Source organism: Bison bison, unplaced genomic scaffold (genome assembly GCF_000754665.1).
Source record: "Bison bison bison isolate TAMUID 2011002044 unplaced genomic scaffold, Bison_UMD1.0 scf7180017864238, whole genome shotgun sequence".
NCBI classification, from domain to species: domain Eukaryota; kingdom Metazoa; phylum Chordata; class Mammalia; order Artiodactyla; family Bovidae; genus Bison; species Bison bison.
Window position 1 is genome coordinate 3,431,237 of NW_011494810.1, and position 22,013 is coordinate 3,453,249.

The 22,013-nt window shown below is 38.8% G+C and overlaps 1 protein-coding gene across 1 annotated transcript in view; it reads right to left on the reverse strand.

The window, feature by feature from the left end:
- The window catches only part of FAF2 (Fas associated factor family member 2), a 71,702-nt gene that overhangs the window by 17,108 nt on the left and 32,581 nt on the right, over nt 1–22,013 (reverse strand). The window contains exons 2-4 of the mRNA XM_010846591.1: nt 13,817–13,885; nt 2,068–2,202; nt 356–432 (exon numbers count right to left, since the gene is read on the reverse strand). Of these exons, the coding sequence (XP_010844893.1) occupies nt 356–432; nt 2,068–2,202; nt 13,817–13,885 (281 nt within the window). The remainder of the gene's footprint in view (nt 1–355; nt 433–2,067; nt 2,203–13,816; nt 13,886–22,013) is intronic.

Here is a 22,013-nt window from a genome sequence, read left to right on the forward strand (position 1 = left end):
ATGAGTTGTAAGATGGTTTAGGGTGAAAGTTAATAAGGAGTGTGAAGCTAGTAAAGGTAACAAAGGTTGGAACAGAAAGGGTGTGAAGACTAACTGAGGAATGTAGGTGGAAAACATGGTGGGATAGGGAGGATACAATAAATATAGGAAGACTCATTTGTGAAAATAACATCTGTTGTTACGTTCGAAAAACTGAAAATATTTTCATGCTATATGAAATACTTTAGGAAAGGTATTCAATAATGATGATAAACTGGCAAGTTGAAATTGATCAGAGCATAAACCTTAGTCTGATCTGTTTCTGCTCCAAAGTCTACCCTGTTGCTACTAAACACATGGATACAAAGGTACGTACCTAAATATATCAAGTATTGTGTAATAGGTAAACCGGAATGGAAGCATTATCAAGTAATAACCCCATCCAAGCAGCCCCTGAAATTCCAAAAACAAAGTTAGATATCATTCTCCCAACCCCTAATACCTTAACTGCTAGATAAGATTTTCATTCTTTTTTGTCCTTCATGTGATTTCTCCTTCTGTCACATACGGTTCTCTTTTCCTGGACCACTTCATCTTTCTTAAAAAACCAACTACTTAGGACCTCATTTCATCTAATACTATCATAATTTTTGTATTAAATCTGCTTGAACACTTTTTGTGCAGCTACCTATATTAGTTGTCAAATTCAATTCCAAGTTTTCCTCCCCAAATCATAAATATTCATTCTTTCATTTTTAGAGTTAACACATTAAAATGTAGTATATAGAAATAACAAGAAAGATAACCAATATTACTACCTTGGACCTCTGTATGTAAGTGATGAATAATTATATTAATCACAATTACAAATCTCCAAATAGCTGCTAATTTCAATAGTAGTGTTAATTATTTTAACAATATTGATTATTGCTGCTCTTATTATTAACTAATGAATACACAGGGCTCTATAGCTTACAAAGCATGTATTATATGTTATATTATGTTAATGTGATATCCTCTTTGTGTCCATGGCCAGGGAACTCTAGAGCTCTGGAACTCCATTAGTCGACATTAGGGTCTCAAACACAGTCAAGCCCAAAACAAACTGCAGTAACACTGGGCACATACAGAAGGACTCTTTTTTTTTTTTTTTTCCCCTCTCACTGCACTGCACAGCTTGTGAGATCTTAGTTCCCTGACCAGGGATTGAACCTGGATCCTCAACAGTCAAGTGCAGAATCCTAAGCACTGGACCGCCAGAAATTCTTTTGAACTACTCCTTGAATCATATAATCCTCTAAGATTCTGTGCTCTTCTACTGTTAAATACTTTAAAACAGCTACTTAGAAACTCTGTTTTTTAAATCTTACCAAGTACTCTGCAAAAGGAATGATGGAATACATTTTAAACTCAAGTGTAAGAAGTGAGTGTTAACTCTTAAGAATAAGAAAGAGAAACTCTAAAAGTTCTCTGGAGTTCACTGTGAGTATACACACCTGACTTCCCTAATCTGACTGCAAATAATCTGAAAAGGGAAGAATGCCTCTTTATTCATCTCTAGATTCCCAACAGCAAAATATCAAGTACCCTGAAACACTCTTAAATGCCAACTGAATATAACTGAATCACCTCCTTGCTACTACTAGCCCTGAGATTAATTTCAAAAATATGGCCAAGGCTCCCACAGAACTTCCAAGTATTTCCCTAGAAGTACCTTAAAATTAAGCAAAATGAAACAGCAAAGAATTCAGTAAACATTAATTTAAAAGTGCAGGATCTACTAAACACAAACATTTTTAGACACGTAAATACATGTAGATAAAGTGTCATAAACACAAAACAAGGCACAGAAAACTCTTCAAGTAACTGGCATAGAAACAGGGAAAAAAAGGATAGTTACTTTCTTTGGTTCAGTAAGGAATCAAGAAAAAAATGATACACCCAATAAATCTACCAAGGAGCTAGGTCAAGCTAACAAGTTTATATTCTCAATATTCCTTTTGCTCCTATCATACAGAGATCAACATAACCAAGTAAAAGAACTTTTAAAATAAAAAAGGGAGGGATTCCAGCTATGAAATAACTTGCCCTTGGTTGTGGTCTTGAGACAACATAGCTGTAGATCCTGTGGTCAGCTGTATTAACTTGCAAGGGTCGAGATGGTGGTGGGTTGAAAACACTTGGTACACCCTCTTGCTCGTTCAATCTGTCCTGTACAGCAGCCTGAGAAGAAAAAAACAGTAGCTTCAATGATGCTCATATCAACCTAGAAGAGACAACTATTACTGGTGTGTCAAAATAGGTCACCAGGGAGTACACACTCATGAACCTTTTTAACTTGCTAAGGTGGGAGGCAATGTGTGGTGATGGCTCCAGAATTCATACACAGAAGAGTCCCAAGGAACTTGTCTGGAAGCTCACTGCTTTTATCCAGGTGGTATATGCTATTTAGGGTGGCTGATATACAAGGTGTTTCACTGTACAAGCATAAGGAAAACCACCCACAGAGAACACAACTGTAGACGGTGCCCCCAGAACTGTGCAATGGAGCCATCTTGATGGGTTGGTATTGAGGGAAAGCGTGGCTTTGGAGCAGAGAAAGTTAGGTCTGAATCCTAGCTCCAGCACTGAGAAAAGTTGCTTGGCTTATGTGCCTCAGTTTTCTCACATGCAAAATAAATAAACAATACTTTTCAGGGTTAATCTGAAAAGTTAATGAGATGACCATACACAATTCTAATATAATTTCTGGCACAAAGATGATATTCAGTAAAAAAAAAAAAAAAAGTTTCATTCCTTTCCTAACTCTGCCCCTGAAACTGGCTATTTGTCCCAGTGTAGTTAAAAAATTTGGCTTTACCCAAAGGGAAATCTGATCTCTACCTTCAGCTTCTGCAGGTAATCTATGTCACACCTGGTAAGAATATCTTTGCTATGGGATTTTATGGTGGGGCTGAGCACCCTAGAAAGACCAATCATGTAATTTAGGCTGGGGACTTTGAGTAATGCAGTATCAGTCAACCTAGAGACTGAGTTCAATTACATAGGCAACCAGTCTAATCAATCATGCCTATGTAATAAAGCCTCAGTGAAAAACTGTGGACACTGAAGCTGTGGTGAGCCTTCCTGGTGGGTTAACACTTGGTGCCTATTGTTAAACATCTGGGCCAGGAGGGTAACAAGTATTTGGAACTCAAGACTTTGCACAAAGAGCTTCTTTCTTTAGCTGATTTACATCTGTATCCTTTCCCTATAATAAACTGCAACCATGAGTTGTAATAGCTTTCAGTAAGCTCTTTTAGTGAATTATTATACCTGCATGTGGTTTTAGGAACACCTTGAACTTGCAGTTGCTAACAGAAGTAAGGATGGTCTTTTAGAGGACTGTATACTCTCTAACCTTCATAGCTGGCTTTAAACTTTGCCTCTAGGTTTTACATTTTCAAGTGTTGAGACACAATTCAATGGGAAAGAACAGTCTTTCAACAAATAAGGCTGAGACAACTGATACCATATGCAATATAATGAAGCTGACCTACTAAAATCACCCTATATACAAAAACTAACTCAAGACCTAAATGTAAGAGCTGAAACGATTAAACCCTTAGAAGAAAACATAGCTGAAAAAAAAAATCTTTGTGATTTTGGATTAGGCAATGGTTTCTCAGATAAGATATTAAAAGGACAGGCAACAAAAGAAAAAAACAGATAAACTGGACTTCATCACAACTTAAAAACTTTCCTGCACCAAAGGACACTATCATAGAGTAAAAAGACAACCCCACAGAATGGGAGAAAACATTTACAAATCATGTATCTGATAAGGGTCTAGTATCTACAGTATATAAAGAACTCTTACAACTTATCACTTAAAAGACAAACAACTCAATTTAAAAATGGGCAAAGTACTTGAATAGGTATTTCCCCAAAGGAGATAAACAAATGACCAAAAAGCATATAAAAAAATATACCTCATTAATCATCAGAAATATGCACATGAAAATCACGAGATACTACTTAACATCCATTAGAATGACCATAATAAGAGACAGATTTTTACAAATTGTAGGTGAGGGTATGGACTTCCTAGATGACTCAGTGGTAAAGACTCTGCCTGCCAATACAAGAGACATAGCTTGGATCCTTGGGTTCGGAAGATCCCCTGGAGGAGGAAACAGCAACCCACTGCAGTATTCTTGCCAAGAAAATCCCATGGACAGAGGAGCCTAGTGGGCTACAGTCCACGGGGTCACCAAAGAGGACACAACTAAGTGACTGAGCACCCGTGCACGTGAGGATGTAGAAAAACTGGAACCATCAGGCACTATTTTTGGGGGTATAAAATAGTGTAACCTCTCTGGAAGCAGTCTGGCAGTTCTTTGAAAGGTACTCTGAGACCCCACAGACTGTAGCCCAGCAGGCTCCTCTGTTCATGGGATTTTCCAGGCAAGAATACTGGAGTTGGGTGGCCATTTCCTCCTCCAGGGTATCTTCCTGACCCAGGGATTGAACCTGGGTCTGCTCTGTCTCCTGCATTGGCAGGCAGATTTTTTAAATCACTGAGCTACCTGGAAAGTCCTAGAGTTATCACATGATTCAGCAATTCTACTCCTAGATATATACCCAAGAGAAATGAAAACATGTCCCACACAAAAACTTGTACACTAATATCCACTGCAACATTAATAATAAAAACTCAAAGTGGAAACAATCCAAATATCTATGAACTGATGAATGGATAAAGATACTGTGGCATATTCATACAAAGAATATTATTTGACAATAAAAAACCTGATACATATTGTGACATGGATAACCAAGTGAAATAAGTCAGATACCAAAGGACAAACATTGTTTGAGTCCACTTATATGACATATCTAGAACAGTCTAATTTTATAGTGGCAGAAAGTAGAGTTGTGGTTACCAGAGGCTTGGCGGAGACAGATGGGAAGTAACTGATTTAGTGGGTAGAGAGTTTGTTTGGGAAGATGAAAAAATTTTAAAGATGGATAGTGGTAATTGTTGTACAACAATGTAAATGTCCTGAAATTAATGTCACTAAATTATACTGCCCCTTAAAAATTACATACCTGGGTGAAGCCAGATGTTCATCACATACTTCAACTAAAACTATATATCACAAAAGATTAAAACCAGAAGTGAATATGAAAATTCAGCTGTTTTTTAATAAGCCAGACAAAAATATCTGCAAACATTTATGTTAACATACAATGAGTTTATTATTTTAAAAATGAATACTAAACTAAGAAAAAAATATGACACTGAAAGATGAACTCCCCAGGTCAGTAGGCGCTCAATATGCTACTGGAGAAAAGCAGAGAAATACCTCCAGAAGGAATGCAAAGGCTGAACCAAAGTGGAAACAACGCCCAGTTGTGGATGCGTCTGGAGATGAAAGTACAGTCCGATGCTATAAAGAACAATACTGTATATGAACCTGGAATGTTAGGTCTGTGAATCAAGGTAAATTTGAGGTGGCCAAACAGGAGATGGCAAGAGTGAACATGGATATTTTAGGAATCAGTGAACTAAAATGGAGTGGAATGGGCAAATTTAATTCAGATGACCATTGTATCTACAACTGTGGACAAAAATCACTTAGAAGAAATGGAGTAGTCCTCATACGTCAACAGGAGTCCAAAATGCAGTACTTGGGTGCAGTCTCAAAAATGACAGAATGATCTCTGTTTCCAAGGCAAACCATTCAGTATCACAGTAATCCAAGACTATGCCACAACCACTAATGCAGAAGAAGCTGAACGGTTCTATGGAGACCTATAAGACCTTCTAGAACTAACACCAAAAAAGGATGTCCTTTTTATCATAGGGGACTGGAATGCAAAAGCAGGAAGTCAAGAGATACCTGGAGTAACGGGTATATTTGGCCTTAGGGTACAAAATGAAGCAGGGAAAAGGCTAACAGAGTTGGGCCAAAACTTTCTGGTCATAGCAAACAGCCTCTTTCAACAACACAAGAGATGACTCTACACATGGACATCACCAGATGGACATCACCAGATTGATTATATTCTTTGAAGCCCAAGATGGTGAAGCTCATTCCAGTCAGCAAAAAAAAAAAACAACAAACCAGGAGCTGACTGTGGCTCAGATTGTTAACTGTTAATTTATTGCCAAATTCAGACTTAATGTAGAAAGTAGGGAAAACCAGCAGGCCATTCCGATATGACCTAAATCAAATCCCTTATGATTATATGGTGGAAGTGACAGATGGATTCAAGGTATTAGATCTGATAGAGTGCCCCTGAAGAACTATGGATAGAGGTTTGTAACACTGTACAGGAGGCAGTGATCAAAACATTCCCAAGAAAAAGAAATGCAAAAAGGAAAATTGGTTATCTGAGGACACCTTACAAATTATGTGAGAAAGAAGAGAAGTGAAAGGCAAAGGTGAAAATCTGAATGCAGAGTTCCAAAGAATAGCAAGGAGAAATAAGAAAGCCTTCCTAAGTGATCAATACATAGAAGAAAACATAGAGTGGGAAAGACTAGAGAAGTCTTCAAAAAGCTAGAGATATCAAGGGAACATTTCATGCAATCACAAGCACAATAAAGGACAGAAATGGCAAGGACCTAACCGAAGCAGAAGATATTAAGAAGAGCTGGCAAGAATACATGGAAGAACTATACAAAAAAGATCTTCACGACCCAGATAACCACGGTGGTATGATCATTCACCTAGAGCCAGACATTCTGGAGTGTGAAGTCAAGTGGGCCTTATGAAGCATCACTAAGCACAAAGCTAGTGGAGATGATGGAATTCCAGCTGAGCTATTTCAAATTCTAAAAGATGCTGTTAAGGTGCTACACTTAATATGCCAGCAAATTTAGAAAACTCAGCAGTGGCCACAGGACTGGAAAAGTCAGTTTTCATTTCAATCCCAAAGAAAGGCAATGCCAAAGAATGTTCAAACTACCACACAACTGCACTCATCTCACACTAGCAAAGTAGTGCTCAAAATTTTCCAAGCCAGGCTTCGACAGTATGTGGACCAAGAATTTCCAGATGCTCAAGATGGAATTAGAAAAGGCCGAGGAACCAGAGATCAAATTGCCAACATCCTCTGGATCATAGAAAAAGCAATAGTTTCAGAAAAACATCTACTTCTGCTTCACTGACTACACTAAAGCCTTGGACTGTGAATCACAACAAACTGCGGAAAATTTTTAAAGAGATGGGAATACCAGACCAGCTTATCTGCCTCCTGAAAAATCTGTATGCAGGTCAAGAAACAACACTTAAAAGCAGACATGGAACAATGGACTGGTTGGAAATTGGGAAAGGGGTATGTCAACGCTGTATATTGTCACCCTGCTTATTTAACTTACATGCAGAATACACCAAGTGAAATGCCAGGCTGGATGAAGCTCAAGCTGAAATTAAGATTGCCAGGAGAAATACCAATAACCTCAGATATGCAGATGACACCACCCTTACAGCAGAAAGCAAAGAGGACCAAAGAGCCTCTTGATGAAGGTGAAAGAGGAGAGGGGAAAAAGTTGGCTTAAAACTCAACATTCAAAAAATGAGGATCATGGCATCTGTTCCCATCACTTCATGGCAAATAGATGGGGAAACAATGGAAACAGAGACAGACTTTACTTTGAGGGGCTCCAAAATCACTCAGATGGTGACTGCAGCCATGAAATTAAAAGACACTTGCTCCTTGGAAGAAAAGCTATGACCAACCTAGACAACTTATTAAAAAGCAGAGACATTCTTTGCTGACAACTATCTGTATAGTCAAAGCTATGGTTTTTTCAGTAGTCATGCATGGATGTGATAGTTTGACCATAAAGAAGGCTGAGTGCCAAAGAATTGATGCTTTTGAACTGTGGTTCTGGAGAAGACTCTTGAGAGTCCCTTGGACTGCAAGGAGATTAAACTAGTCAATCCTAAAGGAAGTGAACTCTGAATATTCATTGGAAGGACTAATGCTGAAGCTCCAAAACTTTGGCCACCTGATGCAAAGAGAAGACTCTTAGAAAAGACCCCAGTGCTGGGAAAGATTGAAGGCAGGAGAAGGAACGACAGAGGATAAGAGGATTGGATGGCATCACCAACTCGATGGACATCAGTTTAAGCAAGCTCCAGGAGATCGTCAAGGACAGAGAAGTCTGGCATGCTGCAGTCCATAGGGTCACAAAGAGTCAGACACAACTGAGTGACTGAACAGAGCAACAACATGGTAATAAACAAACAGATACAGCCTATATAAATAAAAGCTCTTTGGAGAACAACATATATATTCTGGGGCTTCCCTGATGGCTCAAACAGTAAAGAATCTGCCTGCAATACAGGAGACCCAGGTTTGATCCCTGGGTCAGGAAGATCCCTTGGAGAATGGAATGGCTACCTACTCCAGTATTCTTGCCTGGAGAATTCCACAGACAGAGGAGCCAGGCTGGATCATCTACAGGGTCACAAAGAGACACAACTGATCAACAAACACTTTCACTTTTCACTTTTAACACACAAATATTTCTAGAGAGGAACAAAAATATCTGGGAAAAAAGCAAAAGAAATCGTTAATACTACTATGTTGGGAATGTAGGACCGTGAGACAGTGGTAGGGAAGTGATCAGACCCAGATTTTTTCATACTTAATCTTAGGCTTTGTTTTAACTTTTTAAGCTAAATTTTTTTTCTTCTATTAATTGATCTTTAAAAATTGAAGTATAATTGATCAATTTCTGCTGTACAACAGTGATTCAGTTATACACATCTATATTATTGTTCTTCAGTACTCCGTCATGACCAACTCTTTGCAACCCCAAGGACGGCAGCACACCAGCTTCCCTGTCCTTCACAATCTCCTGGAGTTTGCTCAAACTCATGTCCATTGAGTTGATCATGCCATCTAGCCATCTCATCCTCTGTCATCCCCTTCTCCTCCTGCCCTCAATCTTTCCCAGCATCAGAGTCTTGGTTGACTGGTTTGATCTCCTTGTAGTCCCAGGGATAAGAGTCTTCTCCAACACCACAGTTCAAAAGCATCAATTCTTTGGTGCTCAGCTTTCTTTATAGTCCAACTCTCACATTCATACATGACTACTGGAAAAACCATAGCTTTGACTGGATGGACCTTTGTTGGCAAATTGCTCTACTTTTAATATGTTATCTATGTTGGTCATAGTTTTTCTTCCAAGGAGCAAGTGTCTTTTAATCTCACGGCTGCAATCACCATCTGCAGTGATTTTGGAGCCCCCTAAAATAAAGTCTCTCATTGTTTCTGCTGTTTCTCCATCTTTTTGCCATGAAGTGATGGGAATAGATGCCATGATCCTTGTTTTCTGAATGTTGAGTTTTAAGCCACTTTTTCACTCTCCTCTTTCACTTTCATCAAGAGACTCTTTTTTAGTTCTTCTTCACTTTCTGCCATAAGGGTGGTGTCATCTGCATATCTGAGGCTATTGATATTTCTCCCCACAATCTTGATTCCAGCTTGTGCTTCTTCCAGCCCAGCGTTTCTCATGATGTACTCTGCATAAAAGTTAAATAAGCAGGGTGGTAATATACAGCCTTGATGTACTCCTTTTCCTATTTGGAATCGGTCCGTTGTTGCATGTCCAGTTCTAACTGTTGCTTCCTGACCTGCATATAGGTTTCTCAAGAGGCAGGTCAGGTGGTCTGGTATTCCCATCTCTTCAAGAATTTTCCACTGTTTGTTGTGATCCACATAGTGAAATGCTTTGATGTAGTCAATAAAGCAGAAGTAGATGTTTTTCTGGAACTCTCTTGCTTTTTCCATGATCCAGCGGATGTTGACAATTTGATCTCTCATTCCTCTGCCTTTTCTAAATCCAGCTTGAACATCCGGAAGTTCATGGTTCACGTACTATTGAAGCCTGGCTTGGAGAATTTTGAACATTACTTTGCTAGCGTGTGAGATGAGCGCAATTGTGTGGTAGTTTGAACATTCTTTGGCTCTGGAATGAAAACTAACCTTTTCCAGTCCTGTAGCCACTGCTGAGTTTTCCAAATTTGCTGGCATATTAAGTGCAGCACCTTAACAGCATCATCTTTTAGGATTTGAAACAGCTTAGTTGGAATTCCATCACCTCCAGTAGCTTTGTTCACAGTGATGCTTCCTAAGGCCCACTGACTTCTCATTCCAGGATGTCTGGCTCTAGGTGAGTGATCACACCATTGTGGTTATCTGGGTCATAAAGATCTTTTTTGTATAGTTCTGTGTATTCTTGCCAACTCTTCTTAATATCTTCTGCTTCTGTTAGGTCCATACCATTTCTGTTCTTTACTGTGCCCATCTTTGTATGCAATGTTCCCATGGTAGCTCTGATTTTCTTGAAGAGATCTCTTAAGTCCTTCCCATTCTGTCATTTTCCTCTGTTTCTTTGCATTGATCACTGAGAAGGCTTTCTTATCCTTCCTTGCTATTCTTTGGAACCCTGCATTCAAATGAGTATATCTTTCTTTTTCTCCTTTGCCTTTAGGTTCTCTTCTTTTCTCAACTATTTATAAGGCCTCCTCAGACAACCATTTTGCCTTTTTGCATTTCTTTTTCTTAGGGATGGTATTGATCACTGCCTCCTGTACAATGTCACGAACATCCGTCCATAGTTCTTCAGGCACTCTATCAGATCTAATCCCTTGAATCTATTTGTTATTTCCACTGTGTAATCAGAAGGGATTTGTTTTAGGTCATACCTGAATGGTCTAGTGGTTCTTCTTACTTTCTTCAATTTAAGTCTGAACTTGGCAATAAGGAGTTCATGATCCGAGCCACAGGCAGCTCCCATCTTGTTTTTGCTGACTGTATAGAGCTTCTCCATTTTTGACTGCAAAGAATATAATGAATCTGATTTTGGTATTGACCATCTGGTGATGTCCATGTGTAGAGTCTTCTCTTGGGTTGTTTTAAAAGTGTGTTTGCTATGACCAGCATTCTCTTGGCAAAACTCTGCTTGCCTTTGCCATTTCATTTTTTCATTTTATACTCCAAGGCCAAATTTGCCTGTTACTCCAGGTATCTCTTGACTTCCTACTTTTGCATTCCAGTCTCCTATAATGAAAAGAACATCTTTTTTTTGGTGTTAGTTCTAGAAGGTCTTTTAGGTCTTCATAGAACTGTTCAACTTCAGCTTCTTCAGCATTAGTGATTGGGGCACAGACTTGGATTACTGTGATATTGAATGGTTTGCCTTGGAAACAAACAGAGATCATTCTGTTGGTTTATTTCACTTAGTATGATATAATCTCTGGCTCTATCCATGTTGCTGCAAATGGCATTATTTCCTTTTTTCTTTTTTTATGGCTGAGCAGTATCCCACTGTATATATACACACATCACATGTTCTTTATGTGTTCCTCTGTTGGTGGACATTAGGCCGGTTCCATGCCTCCTCTGTCGTGAATGGTGCTATACGCCTGGCGGGGGCGCTGTGTCTTTCTGACTCACAGTTCCGCTGGACGACACCCAGGCGGTGGACCTGCTGTGCCATGTGGCGATTCTGAGTTCAGTGTCCTGAGGAGATGTCACACTGTTTTCTGCAGTGACTGCACCAACTACTTTCCCACCAACAATGCAGGAGGATTTGTTTTCCCCACACCCTCTCCAGTATCTGTTATTTGTAGAATTTTGAATGATGGCCATTCTGACTTGAATGTGATGGCACCTTACTGTAGCCCTGATTTGCATTTCTGTAATAGTTAAGTGATACTGAGCATCTTTTTGTGTAACTTAGAACGAAAGTTACTTTTATGTATTATTTTTAGGAGTTACTGAAAGTGAAAAAATGTAAATATGGCATAATTCCATTTATGTAACAAGAAAATTATATACAAATCTATACAGCTATATAAACAAACAAAAAAGTGTTTCTCAATAACTCCTGGACCAAAGAAGAAAATAAAACATTTAAAATAATAGTTTCAGAAGAAAATTCACAGGCTTAAATGTAAGAGTACAAATAAATTAACAAAGCTTCAAAAATCATAATGGTTAAAAAAAAAAAAAAAGGAGAACACAAACCTACGAAAGTATGGTAAAATACATTAACATCAGATTTTGTTTTACAAACAGTAAAAAGAACTGATAAATACAAGAGCTTTTTATAAACAAGTAAAATAAGTCTCCAGCAAATCTTTTTTTTTCAAATCTCATTTTTAAAAAAGGAAAGTAAGCATAATAAAAACCATGAGAAGAGGGAATAATAGAACAAACATAGAAGAGAGAAAATGACATAGTGCTTCAGACAGCCTATGCTAATCTCTAAACCTATCCTGAAAATCTCTAAGAAAAAAGGATCCTCAAGAAAGCTTATCAAGAAAAAAGTAGGCAACAAATAGATTATGACCAATGGGAGGAAAATGAAGAAGTTAATACAGAAAAGGCAGAAGCAAGTTTTAAATTGCTTCCTTTTCAATCTATGCTAACTAGGCTTCTCAACCCATTTTATCAAGTCAGTCATTTTAAAAAGCCAGCATATGCTTGACATAAAAGTCTAACAAGGAGACAATACCAAAGTATCATACAGAGCAGCATCATGCTTTCTGCCTAAAATGTATTCCCCTTAAAATTCCACATTCATCATTCCTTTTCATCATTCAGGTGTCAGCTCAAATATAACCTCCCTAGAAAGGCCTTACTTGACCACCCTATTAAAATGACTTTCCTTATCCTCTTTATTCTATTTTCTTTACTCATCTTATTCACAGCATTTATTACAAACTGAAGCTCCATGAGAATAGGGACTTAAGTCTTGTTTGCTCTAGTGCCAGAGCCTAGAATTGCTCCAAAATAGCACTGAATAACTAAATACCACTTGTAATCCAGTACTCTATTCAAATAATATACCATAATTAAATAGTTAAGTTCAACAGACATCAAAAGTGCGCTTGATTAAACTCAACATCCACTAATAAAGCAAGAAAAGAAGAACAGTCAACAGATATCTGAGAGCCTATGATATACTAGGATCAATTTTAGATGCTGGAATACAATAGTCAAAAAAACCAAAACCACTCTGCTCTCATGGAGCTTATTACATTCTAGTAGCTCTATCTCAAAATAATAACTAGCATTACACTTGATAATAAAACATTGGAGGCATTATAGTGAGGACAAGGTGTTTACTGCTACTGCTGCTGCTAAGTCAAGTCAGTCGTGTCCGACTCTGTGCGACCCCATAGACGGCAGCCCACCAGGTGTTTGCTATTACCGTTATTAATTGAGACTATTCTGAAGTACTAGCCAATTCATCATCAAATAACACAAAAGATCCATATACTGAAAAAAAAAAATAACGAGCTGCAGGTAACATAACCAAATAGAAAATTCATAAGAATAAATTTTAAAATATTTAATAAAAAGGTTCACATTATGGTATCTGGCTGTAAATCAAATATAGAAAAACCAGTATTTTCCCCAAAGAGTCATTAAGAAAATATAAAGAGGGAGGGACACTATACTGAGGGATTTGGTCACAATCTTTTCTGTGATTTTATAAACTCTGATTATAATTTCACCTTTCACACAAATTTAAAGACTGCTGCTGCTGCTGCTGCTAAGTCACTTCAGTGGTGTCCCACTCTGTGCGACCCCATAGACGGCAGCCCACCAGGCTCCTCCGTCCCTGGGATTCTCCAGGCAAGAACACTGGAGTGGGTAATTTAAAGACTAAAGAGCTGTAAATTAAAAAAACAAAAACAAAAAACAAACTATTGAGAGAAGATTTTTGCTGTGAAAAGGAAAAAAAGAAACGTACACGTCTTTGAGATCTGTTATCAGAGCAGGGAATAAGAAATAAGTACACTCATAATGAATCCTATAATACCTCTATGTTCCAGTTATGCTGTTCCAAGGTATGGCGACATTGATCCATAGATTCTATGCCAGTCAGATCCTGAAAGATAAAAACAAAAAGTTACTTAGCAAAAACCAACAGTACGTGGTGGATATTTTTACCCTCAATAGAATACTTACAAATACTGCAGGGGAAATACTCTACCAAGTGCTGAAGGCAAACAGATATACAAGTATGGTAAAACATCACTATTCAGAATTCATTCAAATGGTTATCATACATGTTAAAACAAACAAAAAATTTCTTGTCTTAACTTCAAGGCTTTTAATTAAAAAGACTACTTGACTATATTCTCTCAAATTCAAGTTTAAAAAATGAAAGACTTCTTCAACTTCTACATTCAGCAAAACAGTCTTATTTAATGTTAAACATCTATTCTGTTTATAATACATACTCATATAACGCAGGTTTTCTGCAAAACATGCCTTTCATTAACTTACATATTTTAGCTATTAGCATAAGACTTAGCTTATAATACAAACTGTGTAAAACTTTTTATTAAAAAGAATCTGTAATTCAGATGTTTCCCTCCTGTAAGTACTCTCCCTACTCCCTTCTCCTTACACGACTTTTAGGTTTCACTTTGTCTATGATCAAATAAATCTGCTCTGACTCTTCTCTCATCCCCCTCTAAATGTAGAAAATTTCCTAAAGATGTGTCTTTGGCTTTTGCCTCTTCCTGGCAATCTCATTTAATCCTCAGCCTTCAATGATCCTTTCTACTCAAATGACTCCTAAATGTATTTCTTCTCTTCTGAAGTTTGGCAGCACATTTCCAATAGCCTATTCAACATTTCCATCTAGATGTGGCACAAGTACCTCAAATATATCACTTAAAACTACTGTATGTGTTAATGACACCACCATCTTCCAAACTATACAGGCAAAGATGACATCTGGAACCTCAGTCGCATCTCTGAGTACTCTATACTTTGAACTACACACTTCATCGGTAACCAAGTTCTGATGGTTTTCTGTATCTATAACCATATTTCCATTCCCACAGCTAGCATCTTCAATCAAGCTTTTATGATACCTCAAGTGAATGGTCACAATAATTTCTCTTCCTAACTCTTCCCCACCTCCCCTGGTCTCCCTACTCCTGTGTGTGTGTGTGCTACTTCTCTGCTCAAAACTTTTCAGCTAACTGGATAACAAATTCCAAAATTCTTAGCTTGGCATTCAAGTGTTCCTACAATGTAGCGCCAACGTAGATTTCGGCATTATTTTCTATTTTCCTTTAGGTATTCAAAACTCAACAAATCTAACAGCTTCTGTGTATACCAAATGACCAGAACTTCCACAAAGCTAAATCCTAGCCTTCCTTCAAGGTCTAAGAGAGAAGCCAAACCTACCCAACTATCCTTTTCATGCAACATATGCCTACTGTTATTGTCTATTCTGTGTTATTACTATGTCCAGGGATACAGGGATAAATACACAGTCTCTATCCTCAACAAATCCCTCTTAATAACCAGCAAGCAACCGGAAAAAAGAGATTGATCTCAACCTGACAAGAATGTGGTAACATGCACTGGTGAGTCAGGAGGCTGAGATTCTTGCTTTGGTTCTGTAACCTATGATTCAAAGACCAGACATAATTGAATTCCAGATTCCTTTATGTACAACGAGGGATTTAATTTGGACTGAATATCCTTTCCAGAGCTTAAAAGAACAAAACAAAAATTAAAGTTTGCATTCTTTAGGTATGCACTTATTTTTTTAAACTACACAGAAATTTAAAAAAATTTAAATTACACAGTACAGAAACTTTAATATATTTTTATGCTTAAAATACTGCAAAATTTTCAATACTGAAATTAGAAAGCTCTGTTAAGAACTCTAGAGATCTATTAAGAACTGATGGCTATGACAGCTCTGACCATCTTTAATTTTGGTTCCTGACCATTCTGGGCCTCTTACTACTTTGGCTATTCCCTTCTGGCTTGTACTATGTTGGTGCAAAAGTAACTGCAGTTTTTCTTTGTTGACCTTTGCTGTTTGATATCGGAATACATTCTTAAATAAATGTGGTGATGTTATACATCATTTTAATGTGCATATCATACTTTTTTTTGCTAATGACTTATTACTTGCTGTTTATTTTATATTTATTTTAAACTAGGGATATGATGTTAAACAAAAAGCAAATTCAAGTGATTTTTATTTATTTATTTTTTTTCCTCTAACAAGTGATTTTTAAATTTGAGCTCACTGGGTCATAAAGCAGGCAGACAACTTGCAACATTCACAATGCATATGGCCCAGGAACCACTAATGAACATACAATGCAGTGGTGGTTCAAGAAATTTCGCAAAGGAGACAAGCGCCTTGAAGATGAACATAGTGGCCGGCCATCATAAGTTGACAATGACCAACTGAAAGCAATCATAGAAGCTGATTCTCTTACAACTACACAAAAAGTTGCCAAAGAACTCAAAGTCAACCATGCTGTGATCATTTGGCATTTGAAGAAAGTTGTAAAAGTGAAAAAGCTCGTTAAGTGGGTGCCTTATGAGCTGACGGCAAATCAAAAAAAATCAATTTGAAGTGTTGTCTCCTCTTGTTTTATGAAACAGTGAACAATTTCTCGATTGGATTGTGACATGGGACAAAAAGTGCATTTTATACAGCCAGTAACGACCAGCTCAGTGGTTGGACTGAGAAGAAGCTCCAGAGCACTTCTCAAAGCCAAACTTGCACCAAAAAAGGTCATGGTCACTGTCTGGTGGTCTGCTGCTGGTGTGATCCACTACAGCTTTCTGAATCCTGGCAAAACCATTCCATATGAAGCACGCGCAAATCAAAGAGATGCACAGAAAACTGCAACACCTGCAGCTGGCATTGGTCAACATAAAGGGCCTAATTCTTCTCCATGATAACGTACGATGCAGGTCACATACCCAACACTTCAAAAGTTGAACGAACGGGGCTATGGAATTGTGCCTCATCCACCACATTCACCTGATCTCTTGCCAACCAACTACCACTTCTTCAAGCATCTCGACACCTTTTTGCAGGGCAAACGCTTCCACAACTGGCAGGATGCAGAAAATGCTTTCCAAGAGTTCGTAGAATCCCAAAGCATGGATTTTTATGCTACAGAAATAAACAAACTTATTTCTTGTTGGCAAAAAAGCGTTGATTGTAATGGTTCCTATTCTGATTAATGAAGATGTGTTTGAACTTACAGTTAGAACTGGACATGGAACAACAGACTGGTTCCAAATAGGAAAAGGAGTATGTCAAGGCTGTATATTGTCACCCTGCTTATTTAACTTATATGCAGAGTACATCATGAAAAACGCCAGGCTGGATGAAGCACAAGCTGGAATCAAGATTGCTGGGAGAAATATCAATAACCTCAGATATGCAGATGACACCACCCTTACGGCAGAAAGTGAAGAGGAACTAAAAAGCCTCTTGATGAAAGTGAAAGAGGAGATTGAAAAGTTGGCTTAAAGCTCAACATTCAGAAAACGAAGATCATAACATCAGGTCCCATCACTTCATGGGAAATAGATGGGGAAACAGTGTCGACTTTATTTTTTGGGGCTCCAAAATCACTGCAGATGATGACTGCAGCCATGAAATTAAAAGACGCTTACTCCTTGGAAGGAAAGTTATGACTAACCTAGATACCATATTGAAATGCAGAGACATTACTTTGCCAACAAAGGTCCGCCTAGTCAAGGCTATGGTTTTTCCTGTGGTCATGTATGGATGTGAGAGTTGGACTGTGAAGAAAACTGAGTGCCAAAGAATTGATGCTTTTGAACTGTGGTGTTGGAGAAGACTCTTGAGAGTCCCTTGGACTGCAAGGAGATCCAACCAGTCCATTCTGAAGGAGATCAGCCCTGGGATTTCTTTGGAAGGAATGATGCTAAAGCTGAAACTCCAGTACTTTGGCCACCTCATGCAAAGAGTTGACTCATTGGAAAAGACTCTGAGCTGGGAGGGATTGGGGGCAGGAGGAGAAGGGGACAACAGAGGATGAGATGGCTGGATGGCATCACTGACTCGATGGACGTGAGTCTGAGTGAACTCCGGGAGTTGGTGATGGACAGGGAGGCCTGGCATGCTTCGATTCGTGGGGTCACAAAGAGTTGGACACAACTGAGCGACTGAACTGAACTGATAATGATTTAAATTTCACAGTCCGGGGACTTCCCTGGTGGTCCAGTAGCTAAGATTCCCTGCTCCCAATGCAGGAGGCCTGGGTTCAATCCCTGGTCAAGGAATTAGATCCCACATGTCACAACTAAAGATCAAAGATCCTGAAAGCCACAACTAAGACCTGGTGCAGCCAGATAAAAAAATTTTTTAAATTCACAGTTTGAAACTACAACTACTTTTGTACCAAGCTAGTAATAGAATCTCCTTTAACTTTTGATTACTTTGCTGTCCACTGCAGAGAACTGGTATGTCAGGGTTCCACTTCTCTATATATTCTCTTTAAGAACTGGACTTTACTTTTACCTTCTTCTCAGGGTATGAATGACCACTGAGTCTTTACCAAAAATATTTTCTACCTCGCTTATTCACCTATCATTTTCTATCATCTATTATGGCTGTTTACGTAAACTCATTCTACTGCCTTATTAAAGGATGCAGGCTCCTTAAGAAAAAGGAATGTGATTCATCTCTATATAATGCTCCCCAGTACCTTGTACACAAGAGATGCAGTTTAGATCTCTCGGTCCGAAAGATCCTCTGGAGAAGGAAATGGCAACCCACTCCAGTATTTTTGCCTGGAAAATTCCATGGACAGATGAGCCTGGTGGGCTACAGTCCATGGTGTCTCAAAGTCAGACACACTGAGCAAGCGCATGTGCACTCACGCACACGCGCACACACGCCCACCCCTGGCACACAGTAAGGGCTTAAAAGGTTACAGAAAAAGGCTGTCCAAGTTAAAAAGACCTTTTAGGATAAGCTTCAATAATCATCGCTATTAAGTGAAACCCTCTAGACATTTTCACTGTACATTAATACCCTGAGTTTTTTTTGAAAAATTAAACTCCAAATATTCTAACTAGAGGCTAAGCTAGTAGTTAAAAATACCTATTTGCAGAATATCCCCTTATGAATTAAAGTTCATAATCATTTTAATTGTCACATAATATGTCAATTGGCAAAAACAATTGACATACAGATGCTATAACTGCTTCTGATTTCTTGCTATTAAAATAGCATTCTCATGAACACTTCTGTTTATAAAGTTTCTCTGTATTGAGGATTTCCCCCTGAGGATCCAGCTAAAAATTACAGGCCAAGGAATGTACATATTTTTATGTTCTTGACACATACTGCTAAAACGCACTAAAATGCACTTTAAAAGGACCATTCCAATTTATATTGATTAGGGTTGGTTTCAATGTGAGTCAAAAGCTAAGTATGTCTCAAGCCAATAATCATTTCATGCCAATTAAGTTTTGCAATGCCAGCTTTCTTCAAAAAGAAAGACTATAACGGGTATAGCTTGAGACACTACATAAGCTTTGCTACCAATTTTCTCCTCACCTCCAACACATTTAGCTCTAAGCACATACAGAAGAGAAGTAAAACAGAGAAGCTGAGGGAACATTATATTTAATAACTTCAGTTATTGGTTTCAAGCTCCTCCCAAACTAATTTCTTTAGAACCCAACAGGCTGTAATTCTGTTTAAATTTTATTTATTTATTTATTATTTTTGGCCCTGCTGGGTCTCCGTTGCTCTGTGGGTTTCTCTTCAGTTGCCACCAGCCAAGGATACTCCCTAGTTGCAGTTCGTGGGCTTCTCATCACAGTGGCTTCTTTTATTGTGAAGCCCGGTCCCCAGGCACACAGGCTTCGGCAGGTACAGCATGTGGGCTCAGTAGCTGCGGCTCCCAGGTTCTCAAGTGCAGGCTCAATAGCTGTGGCACACTGGGTTAGTTGCTCAGAATCATGTGTCATCTTCCTGGACCAGAGATCAAACCCATTGTCTCCTGCATTGGCAGGCAGATTCTTTACCACTGAGCCACCAGGGAGGCTCCTGTAATTCTCTTAAAAGGAACTGGCACAAAGCATAAGAATCTGTCTGCCAATGCAGGGGACACGGGTTCGATCCCTCGTCCGGGAAGATCTTTCACATTGAAGAACAACTCAGCAGGTGCGCCACAACTATTAAGCCTGTGCTCTAGAGCCCACAAGCCACAACTACTGAAGCCTGCGCACCCAAGAGCCTCTGCTCTGCAATAAAAGAAGCCACCGCAACGAGAAGCTGGCACACCACAAGAGGAATAGCCCTGTTTGCCATAACTAGAGAAAGCCTGAGCAAAGCAATGAAGACCCAGTGCAGTCAAATAAGTAAATAATTTTTAAAAACTTTCGAGAAGAGAACCCACTTCTCTCTATATCCCCTAGATCCAATGCAGTACCTGAGCATACAGTAGAAAATATTTAAATGAACACTCTGTTCTCATGTCAATGATCAACTTTTACTTCATCACTCTGTAGTTTTTAAGTACTGTTCATTATTACTTTGTGTAAGGAATTATATATTTTCCTCAACAATCCTATGGGTATCATCATACCCAGTATCAGTTGAGAATATCAAGACTCTTTAAAAAAGAATTATGTGGAAGACCCTCCACACTAATTCAGGTACACAGTTAAGTGCTCACTGAAGGTCAACTAAATCTGTAATCTCATCTAACTGGCTTGCTCTTTAGAATTTTGCTTTTACACTAAGATCTACTGACATCTGAGGTGACATGAGATGGCACTGGAAAAATAGCTGCAATATGTAGAAAATTTTAACTTCGGCACCCTCTAATCTTTCAGGACCAGTGTCTACCACAAATCCCCTACTCGGGCTGGTTTACCCAAGTCTGTCTTACTGAGAATCATCCCTGGTTCCAAGATGGTCTCTCCCTTCCTTCTCCCCCCAGAGCTAATTCCTCTTCCAGGAACTGCCCATGGCAAGGATGTAGCACAAATGCTACACTTAGTTTCATTAATTTATACAAGTGTAACAGAAGGTGGCTCAGTGGTTAAAAAAAAAAAATCAACCTGCAGTGCAGGAGACCAGGGTTGGATACCTGGTTCAAGAAGATCCCCTGGAGAAGGAAATGGCAACCCAGTCCAGTATTCTTGCCTGAAAAACCCAATGGACAGAGGAGCCTGGTATACCGGCTATAGTCCATGGGGTTGCAAAGAGTTGGAGAGGACTTAGCAACTCAACAGTAACAACAGCCTGACAGCATTAGTACCCTGAACTCCAATCAATCTCTAAACAGCGAAATGCATAAGGGAGATTAGAGGGAAGTGTGTGAACTATTTGATATCCTTCTACTCCAGCCTTGGTCTAATTTCCTCCTTTCCCAAGTCAGTTGATAACAGGATGTCAACATTACTTGGCAACCTACTTCTGAAATATTCTGATCCTTGATCTCTTGCTTAAGCGTAACTCAAGGAAGGTATCACAACCAGATATATATCATTCAACTACTTGGAAAGGGACTGCGCAACTAGACTTAATTACTCTAATGTAATCACTAGAGTGCTTTCCTAAGAAGTGTTTCTTTCCACATCTCATCTGTTTATATATATATATATATATATATAACAAACACTGTAGGAGGTTGGGGCAAAATCTCAGTTGAAATCTAAGCACTCTCTAAATTTCACTGGGCTCGGCTCTAGCTTGTTGAGGATACATTTTTTTTTAAATATTTATTTTAATTGGAGGATAATTACAATATTTTAATGGTTTTTGCTATACATCAACTCAAACTGGCCACAGGCATACCATGTGTCCCTTCCCTTCTGAATCCTCCTCACTCCCCACCCGACCCCGGTTGTCCAGGGCTCTTGCTTTGGGTTCCCTGTATCATACATCAAACTCCAACTGCCTATCTATTTTACATATGGTAATGTATGTTTCAATGCTATACTCTCAAATCACTCCACCCTCTCCTTCTCCCACTGAGTCTAAAAGCCTGTTCTTTATGTCTGTGTCTCCTTTGCTGCTCTGCACATAGGATAGTTGGTACCATCTTTCTAGATTCCATATATATGTGTTAATATATGGTATTTGTCTTTTTCTGACTACTTCACTCTGTGTAATAGGCTCTGCTGCTGCTACTGCTGCTAAGTCGCTTCAGTCGTGTCTGACTCTGTGCGACCCCAGAGACGGCAGC